The 22,049-nt window shown below is 38.1% G+C and overlaps 1 protein-coding gene across 3 annotated transcripts in view; it reads right to left on the bottom strand.

Moving 5' to 3' along the window:
• Window positions 1-13,312: 13,312 nt before the first annotated feature.
• AGTR1 (angiotensin II receptor type 1) overlaps window positions 13,313-22,049 on the bottom strand; it is a 46,369-nt gene continuing 37,632 nt past the window's right edge. For all 3 annotated transcript variants that reach the window (XM_027581718.2, XM_027581717.1, XM_027581719.1), the window contains one exon: window positions 13,313-15,325. In XM_027581718.2, coding sequence (XP_027437519.1) covers window positions 14,196-15,275 — 1,080 coding nt within the window. In that variant the 5' untranslated portion in view covers window positions 15,276-15,325 and the 3' untranslated portion in view covers window positions 13,313-14,195. The remainder of the gene's footprint in view (window positions 15,326-22,049) is intronic.

Here is a 22,049-nt window from a genome sequence, read left to right as displayed (position 1 = left end):
GAATGTTCTGAATATGTCTGTGAAGTCCATTTGGTCCAGTGTGTCATTTAAAGTCTTTATTTCCTTGTTGATCTTTTGCTTAGATGATCTGTCCATTTCAGGAAGGGGGGTGTTAAAGTCCCCCACTATTATTGTATTGTTGTCAATGTGTTTCTTTGTTTTTGTTATTAATTGCCTTGTATAATTGGCTGCTCCCGTGTTAGGGGCATAGATATTTACACTTGTTAGATCTTCTTGTTGGATAGACCCTTTAAGTAGGATATAGTGTCCTTCCTCATCTCTTGTTACAGTCTTTGTTTTAAAATCTAGTTTGTCTGATAGAAGGATTGCCACCCCAGCTTTCTTTTGGTGTCCATTAGCATGGTAAATGGTTTTCCACCCCCTCACTTTCAGTGTGGGGGTGTCTTTGGGTCTAAAATGAGTCTCTTGCAGACAGCATATCGATTGGTCTTGTTTTTTAATCCAATCTGATAGCCTGTCTCTTTTGATTGGGGCATTTAGCCCATTTACATTCAGGCTAACTATTCAAAGATATGAATTTAGTGCCATTGTATTGCCTGTAAGGTGACTGTTACTGTATATTGTCTGTGTTCCTTTCTGGTCTATGCTGCTTTTAGGCTCTCTCTTTGTTTAGAGGACCCCTTTCCATATTTTTTGTAGGGCTGGTTTCGTGTTTGCAAATTCCTTTAGTTTTTGTTTGTCCTGGAAGTTTTTTTTTATCTCTCCTTCTATTTTCGGTGATAGCCTAGATGGATATAGTATTCTTGGCTGCATATTTTTCTCATTTAGTGCTCTGAAGATATCATCCTTTCTGGCCTGCCAGGTCTCTGTGGGTAGGTCTGTTGCCAATCTAATGTTTCTACCATTATAGGTTACATATCTCTTCTCCCGAGCTGCTTTCAAGATTTTCTCTTTGTCTCTGAGACTGGTAAGTTTTACTATTAGATGCCGGGTTGTTGACCTATTTTTATTGATTTGAGAGGGGTTCTCTGTGCCTCCTGGATTTTGATGCCTGTTTCCTTCCCCACATTAGGGAAGTTCTCTGCTATAATTTGCTCCAATATAACTGCTGCCCTTCTCTTCTTCTTCTGGGATTCCAATTATTCTAATGTTGTTTCATCTTATCATATCGCTTATCTCTCAAATTCTGCCCTCGTGATCCAGTAGTTGTTTATCTCTCTTTTTCTCAGCTTCTTTATTTTCCATCATTTGGTCTTCTACATTGCTAATTCTCTCTTCTGCCTCATTTATCCTAGCAGTTAGTGCCCCCATTTTTGATTGCATCTCATTAATAGCCTTTTTGATTTTGACTTGGTTAGATTTTAGTTCTTTTATTTCCCCAGGAAGGGTTTCTCTAATAACTTCCATGCTTTTTTCAAGCCCCACTAGTATCTTTAAAATCATGATTCTGTACTCTAGGTCCAACATCGCACTACTGTCCATATTGAGTAGGTCCCTGGCAGATGGTACTACCTCTTGTTCTTTATGTTGAGGTGATTTTTTTCGACTTGTCATTTTGTCCAGAGGAGAATAGTTGAATGAGAGAACAAAATGCTAACAGGTTAAGAACGTCCCCAGCAAATATACTCTAAACAAATCAGAAAAGATCTGAAACTAGGGGAAAAGAAAGGGAAAGAAAGAAAAAAGAAAGAGGAAAAAAAAAAAGAAAAAGAAAAAGATAAAAACAAACAAAAACAGAACAAAACAAAAAAAACAGAATATGATCAAATATGATCAGGCTAGTGCATAGATCAGTGTCACACACTAGTTTTTGGGTGTATTTTGGTCTTTTAGAAGAAAGTGACTTATATATGAATTTTAAAGAAAAAAAAGACTTATATAAGTACAAAATAAGGGTTGATACAATGAAGAGATGGAATATGGCTATAAAGATGAAAAGTATAAAAATTTTAAAAGAGGAATTGATAAGGTGCTTGAAAAAAGAAAGAAGAGGATTAAAAAAAAGAAAATAAAAGGGGAGAGAATGTGATCAGGCAGGAGAGTAGAACAAAGCCATACACTAGAGATTTAGGGTATATTTTGATATGTTAGAAGAAACTGTATCTCAAAATTTTAAAGAGAGAAGAACTTATATATATATGCCAAAAATAAGGGTAACTACTATGAAGGGATAGAATATGACTCTAAAAATGAAAAATAAAAAAATTTTTTTTAAAAAAAGGGATTGATAAGATGTTGGTTGAAAAAGGGAAAAAGAAATATTCAAAAAAAAAAACAAGTTAAAAAAATTAACTTTGAAAGACTAATGAATCATGGTAAAAAAACCATGAATTCTATGTGCAATATTCCCCTAGCGCTGGAGTTCTGCTGTTCTCATTGATCGGTAAACTTGGTCTTGGGTGGCTGTTCTTGCTGGTCTTCTGGTGGAGGGGCCTGTTGCCGTGGTTCCCAAATGTCTTTGCCGGAGGCGGAATTGCCCCACCCTTGCCGGTCCGGGCTAAGCAATCTGCTTGGGTTTGCTCTCAGGAGCTTTTGTTCCCTGCAACCTTTCCGTACAGCTTTGGAGGACGAGAGTGAAAATGGCGGCCTTCCAATCTCCACCCTGGAGGAGCCGAGAACTTGGGGCCCCACTCCTCAGTGCACTCCCAGAGAAAAGCAGTCAGTCACTCCCGTGTCCCCGTTCTCTGTCCGCACTCCGTGCTCACCTGGCCTGTGACCGAGCGTTTCTCTCTCTGGCACCCGACTCGGTGTGGAGTCTCCAAATCCAGCAGATCCCTTTGGTGCGCTCCCACGCCGCTCTTCCCGGGGGAGGAAGGGGAGTCTCCCTGGCTCTGCCGCTTGTTGGGTCCCTGCTTCCAGAAAGTGGTCGTTTTTCTGTTCAGAGAGTTGTTGCTATTCTTTTCTTCGATCTCCTGTTGAGTTCGTAGGTGTTCAGAATGATTTGATCCCTATTCAGCTGAATTCCTGAGACCACACGAAATCCAGGTCTCCTACTCCTCTGCCATCTTGCTCCGCCTAATCTGGGTTTGCTTTCTTAAGGGAGGTGCTAATATTAGAGGAAAGTGCAGAAAAGAAAGGGATGATGTGTGAGATGGGGTGAAGGTGGGGATTGCATGGGGTCTAGGGAGAAATGTCCAGAAGGATGGAGGACATTTTGCATCAAAGGTATCCTTTAATGCCTGTGAATGTGTGTGTGTGTGTGTGTGTATGCATGTGTGTATGTATGTGTGTGCATGCATGTGCATGTGTGTGTGTATGTTATTGGAGCTGTTTCACATCTGTATCACATGGAATGGGGGCATCCCATAGCCTGTATGGAATAGTGAAATGACCTCTAAACTGAACTTGGGGAAGAAGATGGCTCAAATGAGACCCTGGAAATGTAAACTTCTCAGACTTCTGTAGAAAATTTTGGAGATCTTGGGCTTTCTCAGGGAGTCTGAGTCAATCTTACCTAAGATTTCAGTGGACCCAGAGGTCTCCACTGACATCACAAATCCATCACTACTCCTGTCAAGCACATTGGATGGCTCTCATACTACAGTACTGGGTACCCTCACATCACCACCTTCATTGGATTGGTGGTGTCATGCTCTTGGTCTTTATAAAAACATAAAAAATAACCATATGAAAATCAGGCCTAAAGGAAAAATGATCCATCATATGACTATCTCCATCTACAATCCTATATGAGAAATTTCATCACAGAATCCAGTGTAAAGAAGACTGCTCTTGGGGAACCTGGTCTGCTGTTGCTTTGATAAAAAAAAGCTGAAGGTGTTGTAATGTTCTCTTTTCATCTGACCCGCAAGAAGTTCAGAACCCAGCATTTCTTTTTCAGTCACAGCTACTCTGTTAGCTTGCATCATCAGTCACTTTGTTTTTTCCTTTCTGTGGTTCTTATTTCTGATTTCTATAATATTACCCTGTTTTAATATGCTCTTTATTGGAAGCTGCTAAAATCCTCTGTGGAAATATTTAGAGTAAAAATAAAATATACCTCTGATTTTGTTCAATAAAAATTCTCATTAGAATCACATCAAATGCTAGAAATACTAGAGTGTCCTGGTAGAGCTGCTGGCTGCACCATCATGCCCACGTAGTGTCTTCTCTGAGGATTAGCTGCTCAGTGGGGCCCACACCTTCATTTTGTCTCCCATGGAAGTGGAGGTGTAACCACTGGCTTTATGACATGTTAACAGCTGCTTTTGTTCCCAACATTCATGAGTGAATTTAAAATGTAAGGTTTGCACAAGCCTAATAGATTTGCCTACTTAGCCCCAGAAATGACACTGCATTTTTAAAAAATACTTATTTATTTATTTTAGAGAGAGAGTGAGTAAGGGGTGCAGAGGGAGAGAGAGAATCTCAAGCAGACGCCTCACTGAGTGGGGAGCCTGACTCGGGGCTCAATCCTATGACCTTGAGATCATGACCTAAGCTGAAACCAAGAGTCAGACGCTCACCTGGCTGAGCCACCAAGGCACCCTGACATGGCACTTTTTATTAGTTTTTCCATGAAATAGGTTATTTGGATGAAGTTCACATGCAGTGCTATTTGAGAAGGTGAGTGGAAGCACATAAAAGAGAGAGGGGGAAGAGTGGGGAGGGCCATGTCATAAAAATTGGAGACCAAATACTTTGTCATTTACCACCATGCATGGCTGCTAATACATGCTGCCTGAATGGTGCTCTCCCCTTCCTTCTTGATCCCAAGGGTTCTCAACTTTGACTCTAATGACATTTTGGACTAGATAATTCTTTGTTTGTGGGACTGTCCTGTGCATTATAGGACAATTAGCAGCATCCCTGTCCTCTACCCACTGGGTGCCAGCCAGTAGCATTTTCCTCACTCAAGTTGTGATAACCAAAAATGTTTCCACACATTGCCAAATATGCCCCAGAGCACAAACTCATCCCCATTTGAGAATCACTGATCTACCTCTATGCCCACTTTCCTGTCATGATAGATTTCATCACTTTCTGATTCATCTTGGCTGCTGGAACTTTCATCATGTCATGGTCATTCTCTCAGCTTGTGGCTGAATTGCCTTGTTTTTTAATATTTCATATGTAACCACCGCTTTCTATCTGCCCTGCAGCTAGAAGCAAAAGGTGAGGTGGTGAGCATGCTTTCCCTGATCAGTTGCAACTCTCTTCTTATTTCTCACTGTTTTGACTACCATCCATTTTGAGCTGATTTTCTATGATGCTCCCAGAACTGTCTGCAGGACTCACGGCTGTGATCTTTCATCTTTATCCTCCCATTTTCTGGGCACAGTTGAAATAAATCACACTTTGGTTTTCGTTATTCCAGGTATATTCTTCATCTAAATTTATTGCCAAATCTGAACTGTATACCTTAAAAGGAAATCTATCTCAGAATGTACTATAGTTTCTCCACAATGTTTTTTTTTCTTTTTCTACATTGCTTTTATTTATTTATTTATTTATTTATTTATCTATCTATTTATTTATTTATTTATTTTTGGTTATTTTTGTGTTTATTATATTGAAGTATAGTTGACACACAATGTTACAGTAATTTCAGGTGCTCCACAATGTTTTTTCAAAAGAACATCATCCCATTAGGTTTTAAGAAGGTAAAATTTGACATGAAAATTATTTTAGGAATTTCCTTCCCCCTTCTATTTAGGAAATGCTATCTAAAATCTTGGATACAGAAAGGACCAGAGAGCACTGAACTAATTACTGTGATGGTTAGCAGTCATAGCCTGTTTATTTGCTAGACCCAGTATAAGCTCATCCAAAATCAAATTACAATAAATGTAAAATCCAGTGTTATGTCGTATAAGGTCAATTAGTACTTTCCATTAATGAGCCCAACTTTCAAGGCTGAAGACTATTGAAGTTCTAGCTTGAAACCCAGAAAGTATGAGTTTAAGACAAAGTAAAATATTACTTACACTGATTTTGAATAAGCAGATGTGGGCAATATTTTGGAAGGTACCTATGTGATTCATATTTTGTGATGCCTCCTCCCTCCTTCTTTTGGAGGGAGGCAACATAAGTTAGTAAATAAGAGCACAGATTTTGAAGTCAAAATGCTTAGGTTCAAATTTCAGCTCTAGCGGTTGCCAGTCATATTATCTTGCAATGATTGTACAAAATCTCTAAGCCTCTTTTTGTCTCATTGGATAATAATAGAACTGATAAGACTGGTTGTTGTGAGGATTAAGTAATATAATGCATATAAGCAGAGAACTCTGTGACTGTCCAATGAAAGAATTTGATAAATGGCAGCTATAATTTAGATTTTGCTGAAGATTGGATTTTGGTGGATAATTATTGACAGGAAACCCATTCTTAACTGGCTTAAGAGGAAAGAGAAGTCTGGAGGGTAATGCTAGCTCCTGGCACAGAAAGTCAATTTTAAAACGATGTCATAAGGACTTGGTTTCTCCCCATTTCTTAGTCTAGCCTTTCATATGTTGGCTTCATACATTGGCTTTACTCTTAGGCTTCCTGTGAAAACTTCAGGAAATTCTTGCCTCTCCCTTTGGATTGACCAAATTGTTGCAACCACTCCTCACATCCACTTATGGTCTATATAAAAAAGAAAAAGCATTTTGTCTGAGAGCCCCTTTCAAAATCGGGAGATTCACCTTGATTGGTTCCATTTAGTTTATGTGCCCATCCCATTGCAGTGAGGGGAATATGATGGGCAGATTTGGTTAGATCTCTCACATTCGCATTGGATGTGTTTGCAATGGGAGTAGAGCTCTACCAGACTCTGGACGAAATGTGAGAAGTGGTGGGCACCGAATGGAAATAGGTGGCTGTTTCTGGAAGAAGGTGGAACAGATAGGGGGACTCAAGGAGCAGCCATAAAGGTGATATCATCAGTGAAAAAGTTTCCTTCCTTCCTTCCTTCCTTCCTTCCTTCCTTCCTTCCTTCCTTCCTTCTCCCTCCCTCCTCCCTCCCTCCCTCCCTCCCTCCCTCCCTCCTCTTTCTTTCTTTCTTTCTTTCTTTCTTTCTTTCTTTCTTTCTTTCTTTTCTTTTCTTTTCCTTTCTTTCTTTCTTTCTTTCTTCTTTCTTTCTTTCTTTCTTTCTTTTCTTTCTTTCTTTCTTTCTTTCTTTCTTTCTTTCTTTCTTTCTTTCTTTCTTTCTTTCTTTCTTTCTTTTTCTTTCTTTCTTTCTTTCTTTCTTTCTTTCTTTCTTTTTCTTTCTTTCTTTCTTTTTCTTTCTTTCTTTCTTTCTTTTTCTTTCTTTCTTTCCTACTATCCACTTGTTATGTGAATGAATGAAAATCACATTTACTTATTTGTAAAGGCATCAGATTATATGTTTGGGGACTCTCTTCTCTCTCTTTTTTGTTGTTGGTGCATATCTCCCATGATTGAAACTGATGTACAGCTTTATATTCTCTGGCTAATATACTTTGCTTTGTGTCCATTCAGTATTACTCAGAAACTTGGCTATAACAATAGCCGTCAGGAGAATGCCAGATCAAAGCAAATCCAGATCTGGGGGCTTTTCCATCACAGCACTGGCTGATTCATAGCACCTCTCTTCAGAGGTCTGCCTATATGATGTTCTCCTCTCTGTGGTGAACTCCATGAGGGCTTCATTCTGTTGGCTAACCCCAGCCTGTGTTCTATCTGCTATTTAGCAGAATTGAAGCTTAGTTTGTGAGAATTCTCATTTAGCAACTGTTGTGTTCTGATATGGCATAGCAGAACTTCAACAGGCTTGGAAAGAGTTTCCACGAAATATATCCCAACTCACTGGGAGGGTCAGCCAGGAGTACTATTTTTCATCTTGTTCAGTTTTTTAAAGGAATCTCATTAAGAGCTGGGAAGAATGAAGAAATGGACTCAGGGGCATATGTGGCTCATTACCATTTTGAGATTTGAAGCAAAGTAATTATAATAGCAAACTGGCTTTTTTTTTTATTATGTTATGTTAGTCACCATACAGTACATACAGTTTTTTGATGTAGTCTTTCAGCAAACTGGCTTTTAATAGTTTCAGAATTAAGGGTGCCTGGGTGGCACAGTCAGTTAAGCGTCAGACTCTTGATTTCGGCTCAGGTCATGATCTCAGGGTGGTGAGATAGAGCCCTGCATCGGGCTCTGGGCTCAGCTGGGAGTCTGCTTGAGATTCTTTCTCTCTCTTTCTCCCTCTGCCCCTCCCTCCCACACGTGCTCTCTCTCTCTCTCTCTCTAAAATAAATAAATAAATATTAAAAAAAAAGTTTCAAAATTAACATTTAATCATCAAATTTATATCTCTTGTGCACATATATAACTATTCTGCTATCATACTGCTTGAAGGGTAAATCTCAGGTATGTAAACTCTTAGAGGGTTACTATACAAAGCTTATTTGTGTATTAGTGGATTTAGAATTAAATACTATTAAAGCTAAATTCTTTCATCTTAACTTATTGTCTTTTGAAAAAAAGACCGTAATCTAATTCTTGTTCTTTCTGACTGTGAAAATTTATGTTTTTGGACCTTATTTACCTCATTTCTCAAGTAAGGTAGGTCAACTTGTTGAACGAAGGTCTTGTCCATTGGATTTGGGCAGGGTAGGATGTGGTATTCACAGGGTTGAAGAGATTTAAGAGAATATCCAGGTCACAGAGAGAGAAGGGAATTCAGACAGCATGTGGGCCATGTATTGGAACTCTCAGGTGTTGCAGAGTGCTCATTTCCTCTCTATACTCACCATTTCATGGTTTAGATCATATTTATCATAATTTTGTGGGCAACACAGTGTTTTATAAATGTGCTACCTCAGGGCAAGAGCTCCATTTACAATAATTTATAACAGTAGGTACTGTCAGTAAGTTGCCTTAGTCCCATCCAACTATAAATCCTTCCATACAGCCACACCTCGTCCCCTCTACTGCACATACTACACTGGATGTCCTTGTCCTCACCCTCTCACAAGGAGACATATGAGAGAGGGACAGTCCGTAGAACCCTTTATTAAGTTAGGGACCAAGACATTTTGGGACCTAGACTCATATCATTCCTGCTAGATGGCCAGTGAGTGATGTGCTGGCCACTATTAAAAGGAAAATCTTTTTTTAAAAAAATTAAAAAAAATTAATTTTATTTATTTATTAACTGAAGTATACTTGACACACAATGTGGCATTAGTTTCAAGTGTACAACATAGTGACTCAACAAGTCTATATGTTATGCTATGCCTCACCACAAGTGAAGCTACCATCTGTCCCATTACATCACTATTACAATACTATTGACTATATTCCCTATGCTGTACCTTTTATTACCATGACTCATTCATTCCATAGCTGGAAACCTGTATCTCCCGCTCCCCTTCACCCATTTTGCCCAGCCCCTCACCTACTTCCCCTCTGGCAACCATAGTTTTTTCTCTGTATTTATAGGTCTGTTTTTCCTTTTTGCTTATTTGTTTCCTTTTGTTTATTTGTTTATTTCCTTTTGTTTATCTACTGTTTTTTAGATTCCACATATAAGTGAAATTATATAGTATTTGTCTTTCTCTGTTTGACTTATTTCCCATAACATAATACCCTCTAGGTTCACCCATGTTGTTGCAAATGGCAACATTCATTCTTTTTTTTTTTACAGCTGAGTAATATTCCATTATGTATGTACATGTATATATATGTGTGTGTGTGTATGTGTATACATATATATATATATCACATCTTATTTATCCATTCACTTATCAATAAACACTTGAGTTGCTGCCATATCTTGGCTATTGTAAATAATGCTGCAATAAACATAGGGGTGCATATATCTTTTTGAATTAGTGTTTTTGTTTTCTTTGGATAAATGTCCAGTAGTTGAATTACTGGATCATATGATATTTCTATTTTTAATTTTTTGAGGAATCTTCCTACTGTTTTTATCGGTGGCTGCACCAATTTACATGCCCGCCAATAGTGCATGAGGATTCCTTCTTTTCCACATCCTTGTTAACACTTGTTAATTCTTGTCTTTGATTCTAGCCATTCTGATGGCATAAGGTGATATGTCATTGTGGTTTTGATTTGCATTTCCCTAATGATTACTGATGTTGAGTATGTTTTCATGTGTCTATTGGCCATCAGAGAGGAAATTCTTATTGGTCAAGTGGGAAGGAGCACATGTAGCTATCAAGCTATATATCGCACAAGTAGAATCAAGGACTCAAGCATCTCAGGGCTTTTTGCCTTTTCTGTTAGCTTCACTCTCACTGGGGACATGGCTGCTAATAGATTCCAAGCTTACATTTCACAACTTCCAGCATTGGGAAAGGGCCAATTGTTTTTTTTTTAATAATTTTTTATTGTTATGTTAATCACCATACATTACATCATTAGTTTTTGATGTAGTATTCCATGATTCATTGTTTGTGCACAACACCCAGTGCTCCATGCAGAATGTGCCCTCTTTAATACCCATCACCAGGCTAACCCATCCCCCCACCCCACTCCCCTCTAAGAACCCTCAGTTTGTTTTTCAGAGTCCATCGTCTCTAATGGTTCGTCCCCCCGGGAAAGGGCCAACTGTTCATCAATATCTGTTTGAAAGACCTTTAGGAAAAAGAAAAATCTGTGATTGGTTCACTTCAAGCCTGGACCAATTAATTGTGGCCTAGGGATAGGATTAGGTAGGAAAATGGTTCATTCTGAGGTGGTCCTGTCCTTCGGTGAGGTGGGGAAATTCCTATGATAAGGGGTGAAGGGGCACTGCATAGATAGTTCCACAGGTGTTCACTACACATATATATCAGACGATAGTGGATGTAGTTACAGATGTCATATTTTCACTGATTCAATCAAATTTTTAAATTTGAAAAATCTGACTCTCTGACCATTAGCTCTGATATTCCACCTCTTCCATTTCTTATTCCTGTTATATTTATTTTTCAGTCTCATCAAAGCTTCAATGTGGTTCTAGAACCAAAAAGGTTCTACCTTTTCTCTCCCAACATGCAGGCTGAAATATTTAAAATCATAAAGTTGAATCTTGTCCCATACCATTGTCTACTGTTTATAACTTGCTTCCCTCCTTAATATTTAGGTTCCATCTTCCTGTGGTCCAGTGCATACAACATGGCTCTGGAGACCAAAACATCCATATGCAGCTCTTTTGGGAAGGTTGCACCCTGAGCCTTGAGGCAGTGCGAGTCTGCCTCTAGGCTTTTGTTCACGCCTGTCTCATCTGTTCCTGATTTACTTTCTTCTTTATCCTTGGGGAAATCATCTTTCATACCAGTATCCAAGATTCCCTGGGAGTCATTTTCTTCACTCACTTCACTTTTATGATTTGTCTGAATCTGTTTTCTCTTCTGTGGTTCCCCAGATTGGCATGTTCTCTTGGGAAAAAAAAAAAGGCCCAGTGTACAGAGTTATAAAACTGAGAATCTGTGGTATCAGATCTCTGTGAGCCTTCCCATGGCTTGCCAATCAAGCTACTTCTTACTTGGCTGTCTTTCATACTGCCCACAGCAGCTGATTGAAATATTTACTGTTGGAATGCATATTGGGATGATTTGGCACCTATATCCTTGTGGTATATATTCCTTTCTGCATACATTTTACAAACATTCCAAAAAAATATGGAGTTCACCTAACTTCTGAATGTGTCAATGAAGAGTAAATTGTGGCATCACATCCTAGTATTTTGGTAAGTAGAGTCTCCACTTCAATATTAAGTTGGTCTTACCGAAAAGAGCAATATTAATCATTGAAGTTACCAATGTCCATTTCATCAAATGGAACTGGGAAAAAAATCACAACATAATTTGATTAAATTTAAATGAAAACGAGGCTTGGAACATGTCATTCATGCCAGCTAATAAATACATGAGACAGAGGGTATTCAAATACAATTATCTGCCAGAAATCTTATCAACTGTAACTTACCAAATGGTTTGGCAAATTTGAAGTACTTGTAATCACTTAGATTAAGATGGCTATTGAATAAAAACATGAACAGGTTATACATTTGACTTGTAGGGAATTCAAATAGGATAAGTTTGCACTATAATTTGGGATAAGATAGAATTTATTTTTTAGAGGTGATACTTGGTGAAAATAGTAACAGAACTTTGGAGTTAGTGGCTGGCATTATATTAGTGAAATTAAAAACAATATAAAAGGAAGATAATATGAGACATTTGTAACCACATTTATTCTCAAATAAATTCTCTATCCTTGGGAGTGTGAATGTAATAGGCTGCTTTGTGGAGATTCTGGCCAGCCCACCAAGACCTCTCTGAATGCCGGCTCCTTTGCCTACAGCTTCCATCGACTATCTCATACATCACCCCCATCTTTTGACCACTATTGAGTCAGATGGTCACATCAGCCTGCTCTGTGTGGACTCCCAAGCCAGGGAGGCCTCTAAGGGAGAAAAATGAGGCAACTGCCTAAGTAGAGCAGAAATGCTACAGTACTTTCTTTAGGGCAGGTGCATCCCTGTTCTTGCATGTAGTACCTGTAGTACAGTAAATTTTCCTTTTTGTTTAAATCTAGTAAACATCCCCTGCTGCTGGGACTGTGGTGAGATACGTTCATACATAGTTGGTAGTATTATGAATTGTTATAAGTTTTCTGGAAAATATTTGGCAATATGTATTAAGAGAATTAAAAATGTTCATATCTGAATACTCAGTTGCACCACTTCTAGAACGGTATTGAGTAATTTATCAGATTTAGTACTTGAACATTTATCACAGTGCAATTTATGATAGCAAAAAATCAGACAAGCTAAATCTTCCAGTTTCAGGACTAGTTAACTATATCAGAATGTGTCTGTATTTTGTAATGTTATTCAATTATTAAAATGTTTTAGAAAAATATTTAATGATGTAGCAAGCTACCATACATTAAATGAAAAATCTGTATACAAAGTACTATATACATTCTGACTCAAATATCACGATTTATATATGTATGTGTGTATAATGAATCCAAAAAAGGTAGAAGAAAATGCACCCACATGTTAAAAATGGTAATTTTTAAGCAGGAGAACTAAATATAACTTATTTTTATGCTTTCCTATATCTTCATTTCCTACAATGATCATGTATGTAATTAGAAAAGTCCTATTATTAAAAAATGATGTGTAAAATAATGTCTGTTTTAGTGTTATAAGAAATTGGTTTTTTTTCTTTGTTGCATAAAAAACTTTGAAAAACTCAAAAGGATGTATTTATTACATGCTGTGCAGTGGAATAAAATGTATTATTTATCTTTTCAATGGCAGGATATAAAATCTATAAGCAATAGTATTAAACTATCTGTTGCATTAAAATTTAAATGGAAATGTGTTCATAGTTACATTTGTCTTGTTTTAAAAATAAAGCAGCATCCATTTTAAGTAATGAAGATTAAATACATTATGATAAAATTATTTTATTTTAAGTTTTGCCAGATTTTAATCAAGTAACAACAGTTTAGAGATATAGATATACATATACAGATAGAACATATACTTTTTATAACTGTAAGGCATACTTTACGATATACGATCTTTTTACCACAAAATATATATACTTCTCAGATATGAAACAAAACTGATATGACTAGGAAGACACTACTACCTGGGACCAGAATAATACCTTTACAAGTAGTTTAGCTTTTATATATGACTTTGGTAGTATCTGTGTACAAATAAGCCAATTAGGTGGCATATTTTGTCAGTGTGAATCTATAAGACATTAGTCGACTTTCACAAAAGTTTCTGAAACTTGATGATTACTGCTTAGCAAGTCTATGTACAAAATGTTCAGTAGCATGTACAAGTGGGCCAGAGTTGCTAATAGCTAAATAGGAACAAAAGCTTTCCTGCCCTTTGGAAATTGGGCAGAGCAATCTTGAGCTCTGATCCCCTGTTGCTCCTCTCAGGGTTTAACATATTCCAAATACCTTTATGTGGAAATCAAAAATAGCAGAACAAGAGCAGACTGGGGAGATGTCATTTCTGCCAGTAAAATTTTCCCAATCAACACATTCCTCCAGTTTCTGACATCATTCTTTGAGTGGCCATCATCTATCTAGTGCAAAATGTGGCGAAATGTGGCTTTGCTTTGTTTTGTTGCACAGGGAAAGAAAAGCTTTTGTTCAGAGCTTTGGAAAGGTTCGTTGAGACCACATAACCTTTTTCTTCTTAAATTCTGAAAAGTAGCTAATGCTCATTTGGTAGTGAAGTGCTGTAGAGGAATGTTTTTCTTGCTCCTTCTTTCACAAGATTACTTCAGCGACAGGTTTTAAGTGTGTCACTCAACTTCAACACATGAGGCAGACTTCTTGGTGGATGCGTTTCCATGATCTGAGGGGCGGTAGGAAAGTGTGCTCATTTTTGTTGATAGGCTTGAGTGGGATTTAGCCTTTGGGGGAATGTATTTCAGAAGCTGGAGAAAATATGTTTTAAATTTTTTCCCCAGAAAGCCATAAAAGAGAGGATTCAGGCAATTGTTAAAATAAGCTATGCAAATAGTGATGGGCATGGCCGTGTCAACAATATCTGCAATTTTACAGTCATGTATCATACCCAGTTGGATCAATACATCCAGAAAAGTGAATATTTGGTGGGGAACCCAGGAAAAGAAAAAGAAAAGCACAATTGCCATAATTATCTTGAAAATATCATCATTTCTTGGCTTGTTCTTCTGAATCTCATAAGCCCTCTTTAAGGTCTTCCAAATAAGAGTATAACTTGTAAGAATGATCAGAAAAGGAAACAAGAAACCCAGTATATTCTTGGTTAGGCCCAGTCCAATGGGGAGGGTTGAATTTTGGGATTCATAATGGAAAGCACAAACCGTGATATTGGTGTTCTCGATGAAAAATACGTTTCGGTGGATTATAGTTGGCAAACTGGCCAAGCCAGCCAGCAGCCAAATAATGATGCAGGTGACTTTGGCCATAAGCATTGTGCGCCGGAGGCGGGACTTCATTGGATGAACAATAGCCAGGTAACGATCAATGCTTAGACATGTAAGTAGAAACACACTGGCATAGAGGTTGAAACTGACACTGGCTGAAGCAATCTTACATAGGTAATTGCCAAAGGGCCAGCGGTATTCCATAGCAGTGTAGACAGCCCACAGTGGCAATGTCAGTAAAAAGCATAAGTCAGCCAGTGCTAAATTCAAAAGAAAAACACTGGCCACAGTCTTCAGTTTCATGTAAAAGTAAATGACAATCACTACCAAGCTGTTTCCAAATATTCCCACCACAAAGATGATACTGTATAAAGTAGGGATCATGACAAATATGTAATTGTGCCTTCCAGCTTTGGGACAGTCATCTTGGATTCTTTTAATACCATCTTCAGTGGAAGAGTTGAGGATCATTTTGAACTCTTGGGTTAATTAATTAGTCTCAGACACTATGCCAGATGCACCTGGAGAAAATAAAAATGAAAAGGTAAAAAAAAATTAACTTTCGGTTATAAGCATATAGTATTATTTTCAATCATAAATACAGTAACTCAACTTTAGTGTTAGGAAAAAATAGATACTTTCTGGAGAAAACCTGAACTTAGAAAGTCTAAGTTTACACATTTGAATTAATTTTTAGAACATATTGCTTTTCTAGGAAGTGATAAATATCCTCCAGACAAATGAAAGTAGGGATCCTATGTGAATACACTTATCTAGGTCCTTTGCATTTTTTCTAGAAGTAAATCCTAGCTTCCAAATTGATTAAAAAAGCCTAATCTAAATGTCAGAAAATAACACTGAATTAGTTATTCAGGAAGACTTGAGTTTTTCCAGAGGTAAGCAAGGCTAATTAATTTGTCTTTAACCTCAGAAGTGTGACACATCTGTATCTTATTCTTCAAACCATTTCTTTCATTTCACAATCTTTACTTAAATATAAACATTATTAGCATCCTCCCTCAAGTCATCACAATAGCTTCCTCTAGGTTACTGAGGAAATTGGTCATTGTGGGAACTGATTTAGGAAGGGATAAGGGGGAGGGCTCAAAACTTTGTGGAACAGATTCTTGCCATGGTTTCCCAGGCCACTACAGGCAATACCTACTTTATTCTTCAACCTCAAACTCAGTCTAGCACAAGAGACTGAATCTCCTAACTTGTGTGCTTGCCAGCGATTTCTGGAGTGAACTCTGAGGTTAACCATTTATATAACAAGAATGTCAAATGAGCAGAATAGGTCAGGATTATCAATAAAACATGTCTTTTGTGGGGGCTTAAGATAGCAGCAGTTCTCTAGGATTTTTGGAAGAATCAGGTGCTCAGGAATGAGCTCCATAAAGACTTCTGCAAATATTTGCTTCAGTATTTTACATAACAAGTAATCAGGCTATTCATTTATGTGATTTAGAAAATCAACATATTCTGCCCTCGCAGAGTCTGTCAGAAAACCCTTGGGAGGGAGGCTGAGGATGCCGTGAGGGTAACATTACAGGATGTGGCACAGGCACACTCTGAGGTGAAAGCTCGGCATCGGGCATAGGTGAGGCTGACTGGGCGGGAAAGGGGTGCTGGGTAAAGGTCCTCTTGCTACACCAGGAGCAGGTCCCTAGAAGAGCATGGCTGTGCATTCCTCTCATAGCAAAGTATCCTAGACAAGAATAAGACACTACTAGTCTGCCCAGGAGAGCTGGACAAACACATACACCTAAGGTAGCATTCATCTTGGTATAAAGTGGTACTGTAAGAGGGATGAGACTCAGGTAGCCAGATTTTGAGAGAGAACACTAGGAAGAAAAAGCTTCTTAAGTGGCCTCTTTGCCTCTCCCAAGAGGTAGTTACTCTCCTTATCCGAGGTTTTGGCTTCCTGTCCCCATCATCTCCTCCTTGTGTACTCAGCCTTATATAATTGAAATGTTTTCCTTCTCTTTTCGTTCATGGGAGCATTAGTATCCACAGACAAGCAGATGTCACATCCTCTGTGGAGCCTTTCTGACTTGTCTGGGCAATTGGCTGTTCCATTTGTTAAGTCACTTTGGCACTTTGGATGCAGAGATTGACACTATATTATAATGGTCTGTTGACCTGTCTTCTCTACTGGTATGTCAGCTTCTTGAGGGTAGGGCCCGTTTCGAATAATCTTGTTTACTGATGGAGGCCCCAGCCTATTCCAGGGGACAGATGATAAATGTTTGATGAATAATGCAGCCAGAGGACAGAAGAAGGAATAAATGCATATAACTTAAAAGCTGTGAGTATAACATATTGAGACTAGTTTCCGTGGGGCCAATGAACTAATTTACATTTTTGTCCCTGAAAGGATCTTATAGAAAATACTCAATGTTAACCTGGGTCTCACTTTGGATAAAAAATCCAAACCAAAAGCAAAACCAAACCAAACAAACAGACAAAAAAATCCTTGGTACTTTTAGAAATATGTGGTTTCTAAAACAGAAGAAGATGAAAAGGAGGAATAAATATAATGGAAACTAGGGCTAGGCTCTCAGGGAGATATGACCTATTTCTTCCTCACGCAGAAGGATTTCCCTACATTTTGCTGGTTTTTCAGTTTATTTTGTTATAGTTACTGAAATTATGTCAGTTTAGAAATATAAATTCCTTTAGGTAAACAACTATTCTCTATTAACAATTAAATGCTTCATAAAAGGTTTATGGGCTAGCAGTCATTTACGCCTTAATGTGTATTAATTTACTTATTTGTTCTTCTAACATCTGGTTGAGATCAGTTGGATTTTGCCTAGGAAAAAAGTGGAAATGTCAAGGTTAAAGAATCTCAAAGATTAAAAAGCAGCCTGCATGAACTCCATTACTGAAAACTAGGGTAGAGGTAAATATTTGCTTCAGCTTGGGCGCAAGGGCACTAACAGGAAGGAAGAAATTTAATGCTTTACAATCCCATGGGGGCCGTGAGCTCGGGTGCTTGAAAGTAGGGACGAAATTCTCCTCTCTTTCTTCTTTTCTCTCTTGACCCTAACTCTAAGAGTACACGTCTCAGGCTGGTTCCATTAATACTGTGTCTGGAGTGAGTAGAATTTTATTGAATAGGCTGGAACTGTAACCATCATTTATTAAAGCATTTCTATGGGAAAAATTTGCATTTGAAAGGACCAGTTTACAAACATAGTTTTGGACTCCAATTCCTTCACAATCTGAGGTCAGTTTCTTCTTCAGTTCGTAGTGATTCATATTGACTAATGTTTAATATTAAAAGTCTGCTCTGAGTAACTAGGGGAACATCACTGGAAATTTTAGTAAGGTATTATTTATTTATTTATTTTTAAAATTTTTATCTATTTATTTGTCAGGGGCAGGGGGAGAGAAAGAGCGCACAAGCAGGGGAAGCTGCAGGCAGAGGGAGAAGTAGCCTTTGCGCTGAGCAAGGAGTCCGATGCATGACTTGATCCCAGAACCCTGGGATCATGACCTGAGTCAAAGGCAGACGCTTAACCGACTGAGCCTCCCAGGCATCCCAGGTATTTATTACTTAAATGAGTATGTCACTTGAGAAACTCTGGACATCACATTGAATATACTAATTAGAAGAACATTTTACATAAATATTTATATAAGTAATGACCAAGACTTCCTGCCAGGTAAGGAAACAAATTTTCTCATATTTGAGGGGAGCAGAAAGGGGAGAGGAATTTTAAGATGATAGAAACAATGGGAGCAAGCACAGGGAAGTATAAATGCAAATAGTGCATTCAGTGGGCAGTCATCCATTTATCATACATTCACTGAACACCTACTATGTGCTGGAGTTAAGGATGCAAGGTGAAAAAGTTCATATTCCTTCTCCTCCTTTTAGGCATTTGAGTCTACTGGGGTGGGGGTGGGGCGGCCTAGAGCTTTAAAGACAGAATTATCTCCAGTGTTGAATATTATACCATAACAGGATCATATGGAATGTTCCGTATTTATCATTGACCCAGCTTGGTGGTGGGAGACTGGGGGAGTGATCAGGGGCATCCCCGAGAGAAGATGGTATTTGGACTTTGGAGGATGTATGGGAAACAAAGTGGTTAGAACTTAAAGGCAACAGTGAGCCAGCCGAGGTAGAGTAGAGATTGTCATCACTTGAACTTTTCCCTCCTTAGAGATGTCTGCAGCATCATCCATGGGAAACTGCTCTTAAAAATTTACAGACATCTCACAACTGCCTGGGCAGTGATGTCGGATCTGAATGTGCGCTGGATGCGAGGGTGACTCGGGCCATAATGGTGTGCAAAGAAATATCGTTCTCCATCGGCACTGTTGCCACTGATAGGCTTTCCTAGAGAAACTGGATTCTTAGGAAAGAGGGAAAATGGAACTCTTGTGATTAGTTGGCACATATGATTGATGATAAATGAGTAGGAAAGAGTGGGGTTCTTTTCTCTTTGAAGCCAAAAGGATGCTGTTTTGATGAGGAGCCAAAGGAAAGAGATGTGATCTATTAGGAACAGCAAACTTATGAATCCCAGAAAGCAGCTACATTTCATTCTATTTCTTCTCCCAGTAGGGTTTTAGGCAGGTAGGATATACTGATAAAAAAAAAAATCAGGAGATCCACCTCTCCCTATTTCTGGGTCTCACCACAGCTTTTACACAGGCTCTGTGCCTTATATGAATTCCATAGCACCGTTTCTTCCTGGGGGAAAAGAGATAGGGTTTGGAGTCAAAATACTTAAAATGGAATCTTCCCTTGCCACTTACAAATCTGTATGGCTCTAGGTAAGTCACTGCATTTCTCTGAACATAAGCCTCAGTTCCCTTATCTGTAAGTAATGGGAACAGTGATTCTTATTGCATATGATTGTTATGGGAATTAAATGAGATAACCCAAAAGCATTAGTCATATCTTTCAAACAGTATGTGTTTAATAAATATTGTTTTTTGAATCTTTACTATTATTTTTATGAATGCAAGCAAATGTTGACTTAGCCAAAGCTCAGAAAAACACGAAAGATTTGTTTTAAAAGGTTTATCATTGGTAAGTTCTTTCTCTTGACATAAAAGGCTAAAAAAACCAGGATGTTGTTCTCTTAAAGTATGAGTAAAAAAATCTTCTTAAACAGCTGAATACATTGGCCATGAGTCAGGTGGGAACTTTCAGTGTGCTGTAAACACAGGTTGGCTCATGGTGGCCACCCTACATTTATCCACTGCTTGCTTTTATAGTAGATACCTTGTGTTCCTTGACAGCTTCTTTTATTCTTTTCTTTTCTTTTATTATGTTATGTTAATCACCATACATTACATCATTAGTTTTTGATGTAGTGTTCCAGGATTCATTGTTTGTGTATGACACCCAGTGCTCCATTCAGTACGTGCCCTCTTTAATACCCATCACCAGGCTAACCCATCCCCCCACCCCCCTCCCCTCTAGAACCCTCAGTTTGTTTCTCAGAGTCCGTAGTCTCTCATGGTTCATCTTCCCCTCCGATTCCCGCCCTTCATTTTTCCCTTCCTACTATCTTCCTTTTTTTTTTTTAACATATAATGTATTTTTTGTTTCAGAGGTACAGGTCTGTGATTCAACAGTCTTGCACAATTCACAGCGCTCACCATAGCACATGCTCTCCCCAATGTCCATCACCCAGCCACCCCATCCCTCCCACCCCCCACCACTCCAGCAACCCTCAGTTTGTTTCCTGAGATTAAGAATTAGCTTCCTTTATTCTTAAAAACAAGCCTAAAAGGAAGATTTTCTCTTTCTTTTCTTTCTTTCTTTCTTTCTTTCCTTTCTTTCTTTTCTTTCTTTCTTTTTCTTTCTTTCTTTCTTTCTTTCTTTCTTTCTTTCTTTCTTTCTTTCTTTCTTTCTTTCTTTCTTTCTCTTTCTTTCTTTCTTTCTTTCTTTCTTTCTTTCTTTCTTTCTTTCTTTCTTTCTCTCTCTCTCTCTCTCTCTCTCTCTCTCTCTCTCTCTCTCTCTCTCTCCCCCTCCCTCCCTCCCTCCCTGCCTCCCTTCTTCCTGTCTTTTTCTCTCTAATTCTAAGAATATTTCCCCAAGACTTTTGATTAGAATATTAATACCTTCTTAAGCTTTTAGGCAAGCCAAAACCAATCTAATTAAATTGTTCATTACAAGCTCCTTTTTTAATGAGTTTGCAATCTAAGGAAAAAAAATACCACATGGTTTCCTATGATAATAAAGAGAGAACTAAAAGACAAAGTAATTATATTTTAGAATAATCTATCAAAGTAGCTTTCTCAAATATCTAAAAGAGTAGACTAGTGTTTGTAAGTCATTTGCTGGGAGTCCTGGGCAGCTCAATAAACCATCCTGTTCGGAAGTCATTCTCTTTATTGCTCTATTTTATAATTTAGACTTTAGAAAGCAACTGTTTCTGCTCCTGTGTGTTTTTTTCCCCTCAGTAATGAATGAGGCATTCTACTGGGAACAACTGTTAGTCAGTATCCATTTGTGAAGTCACTGAATCATAGAAGTAAAATTGGCAGTAAAATTTTTACGGTTTCTACTTGTTTCTTTTTCAAATCCACTTGTTCTTATTTCTTAACCTTCTGTTCTTATTTTATGGGGTCTATTTGTACCCTTATCTCTTTAAACATATCAAACATCTGTATGTTAAGAGCCCCTATCCAATTGCTTTACTATTTGTAGTTCATAGTTCTTCTCATATAAATTCTATTTGTTTCATCTGTGGACACTCTTTCTTGGCATTTGCCTTCATCTTAAATTTTGTAATCTTTGTGAGTTAATCTGTGGGGATTAACTTCTTTAGGAGGCCTGGTGTCTGTATGGTGGTGGCCTGTGAAATTTCTGCTTGGGCATACAATATTCATGTTGTATTTTAATGCCAGTTCTCAGCTTTGTTTCCAATGCCATACTTTTTCTTCAGATAATGCAGATTAGGCCCCCTGCCCATTCTCAAATTTTTGCTGGTCTGCAGAAGTTATCTAGTCTTTGGTCACAATAGGCAGTAATTTTCCAGTTTCTGGCTTTAACCAGAAAAGCTAGTTTCACTTGCCTTTAGTGCACACATCTAATGGTCTTGAATTCCATCCTGATAAACTCACTAAAACTTTATCTTGGTTGTATAACTGGTATTGGTTCTTCTCTGGCCCATTGATCTCATTTTTTTTTTCTTTCTCTCTCTCTTTTTTTTAAAAGATTTTATATATTTGAAAGCAAGAGTTGGGGGGAACATGAGTGGGGGGGTGCAGAGA

This window comes from Zalophus californianus, chromosome 1 (genome assembly GCF_009762305.2).
Source record: "Zalophus californianus isolate mZalCal1 chromosome 1, mZalCal1.pri.v2, whole genome shotgun sequence".
Lineage (NCBI taxonomy): Eukaryota > Metazoa > Chordata > Mammalia > Carnivora > Otariidae > Zalophus > Zalophus californianus.
This window is presented reverse-complemented; position numbering and strand designations above follow the sequence as displayed.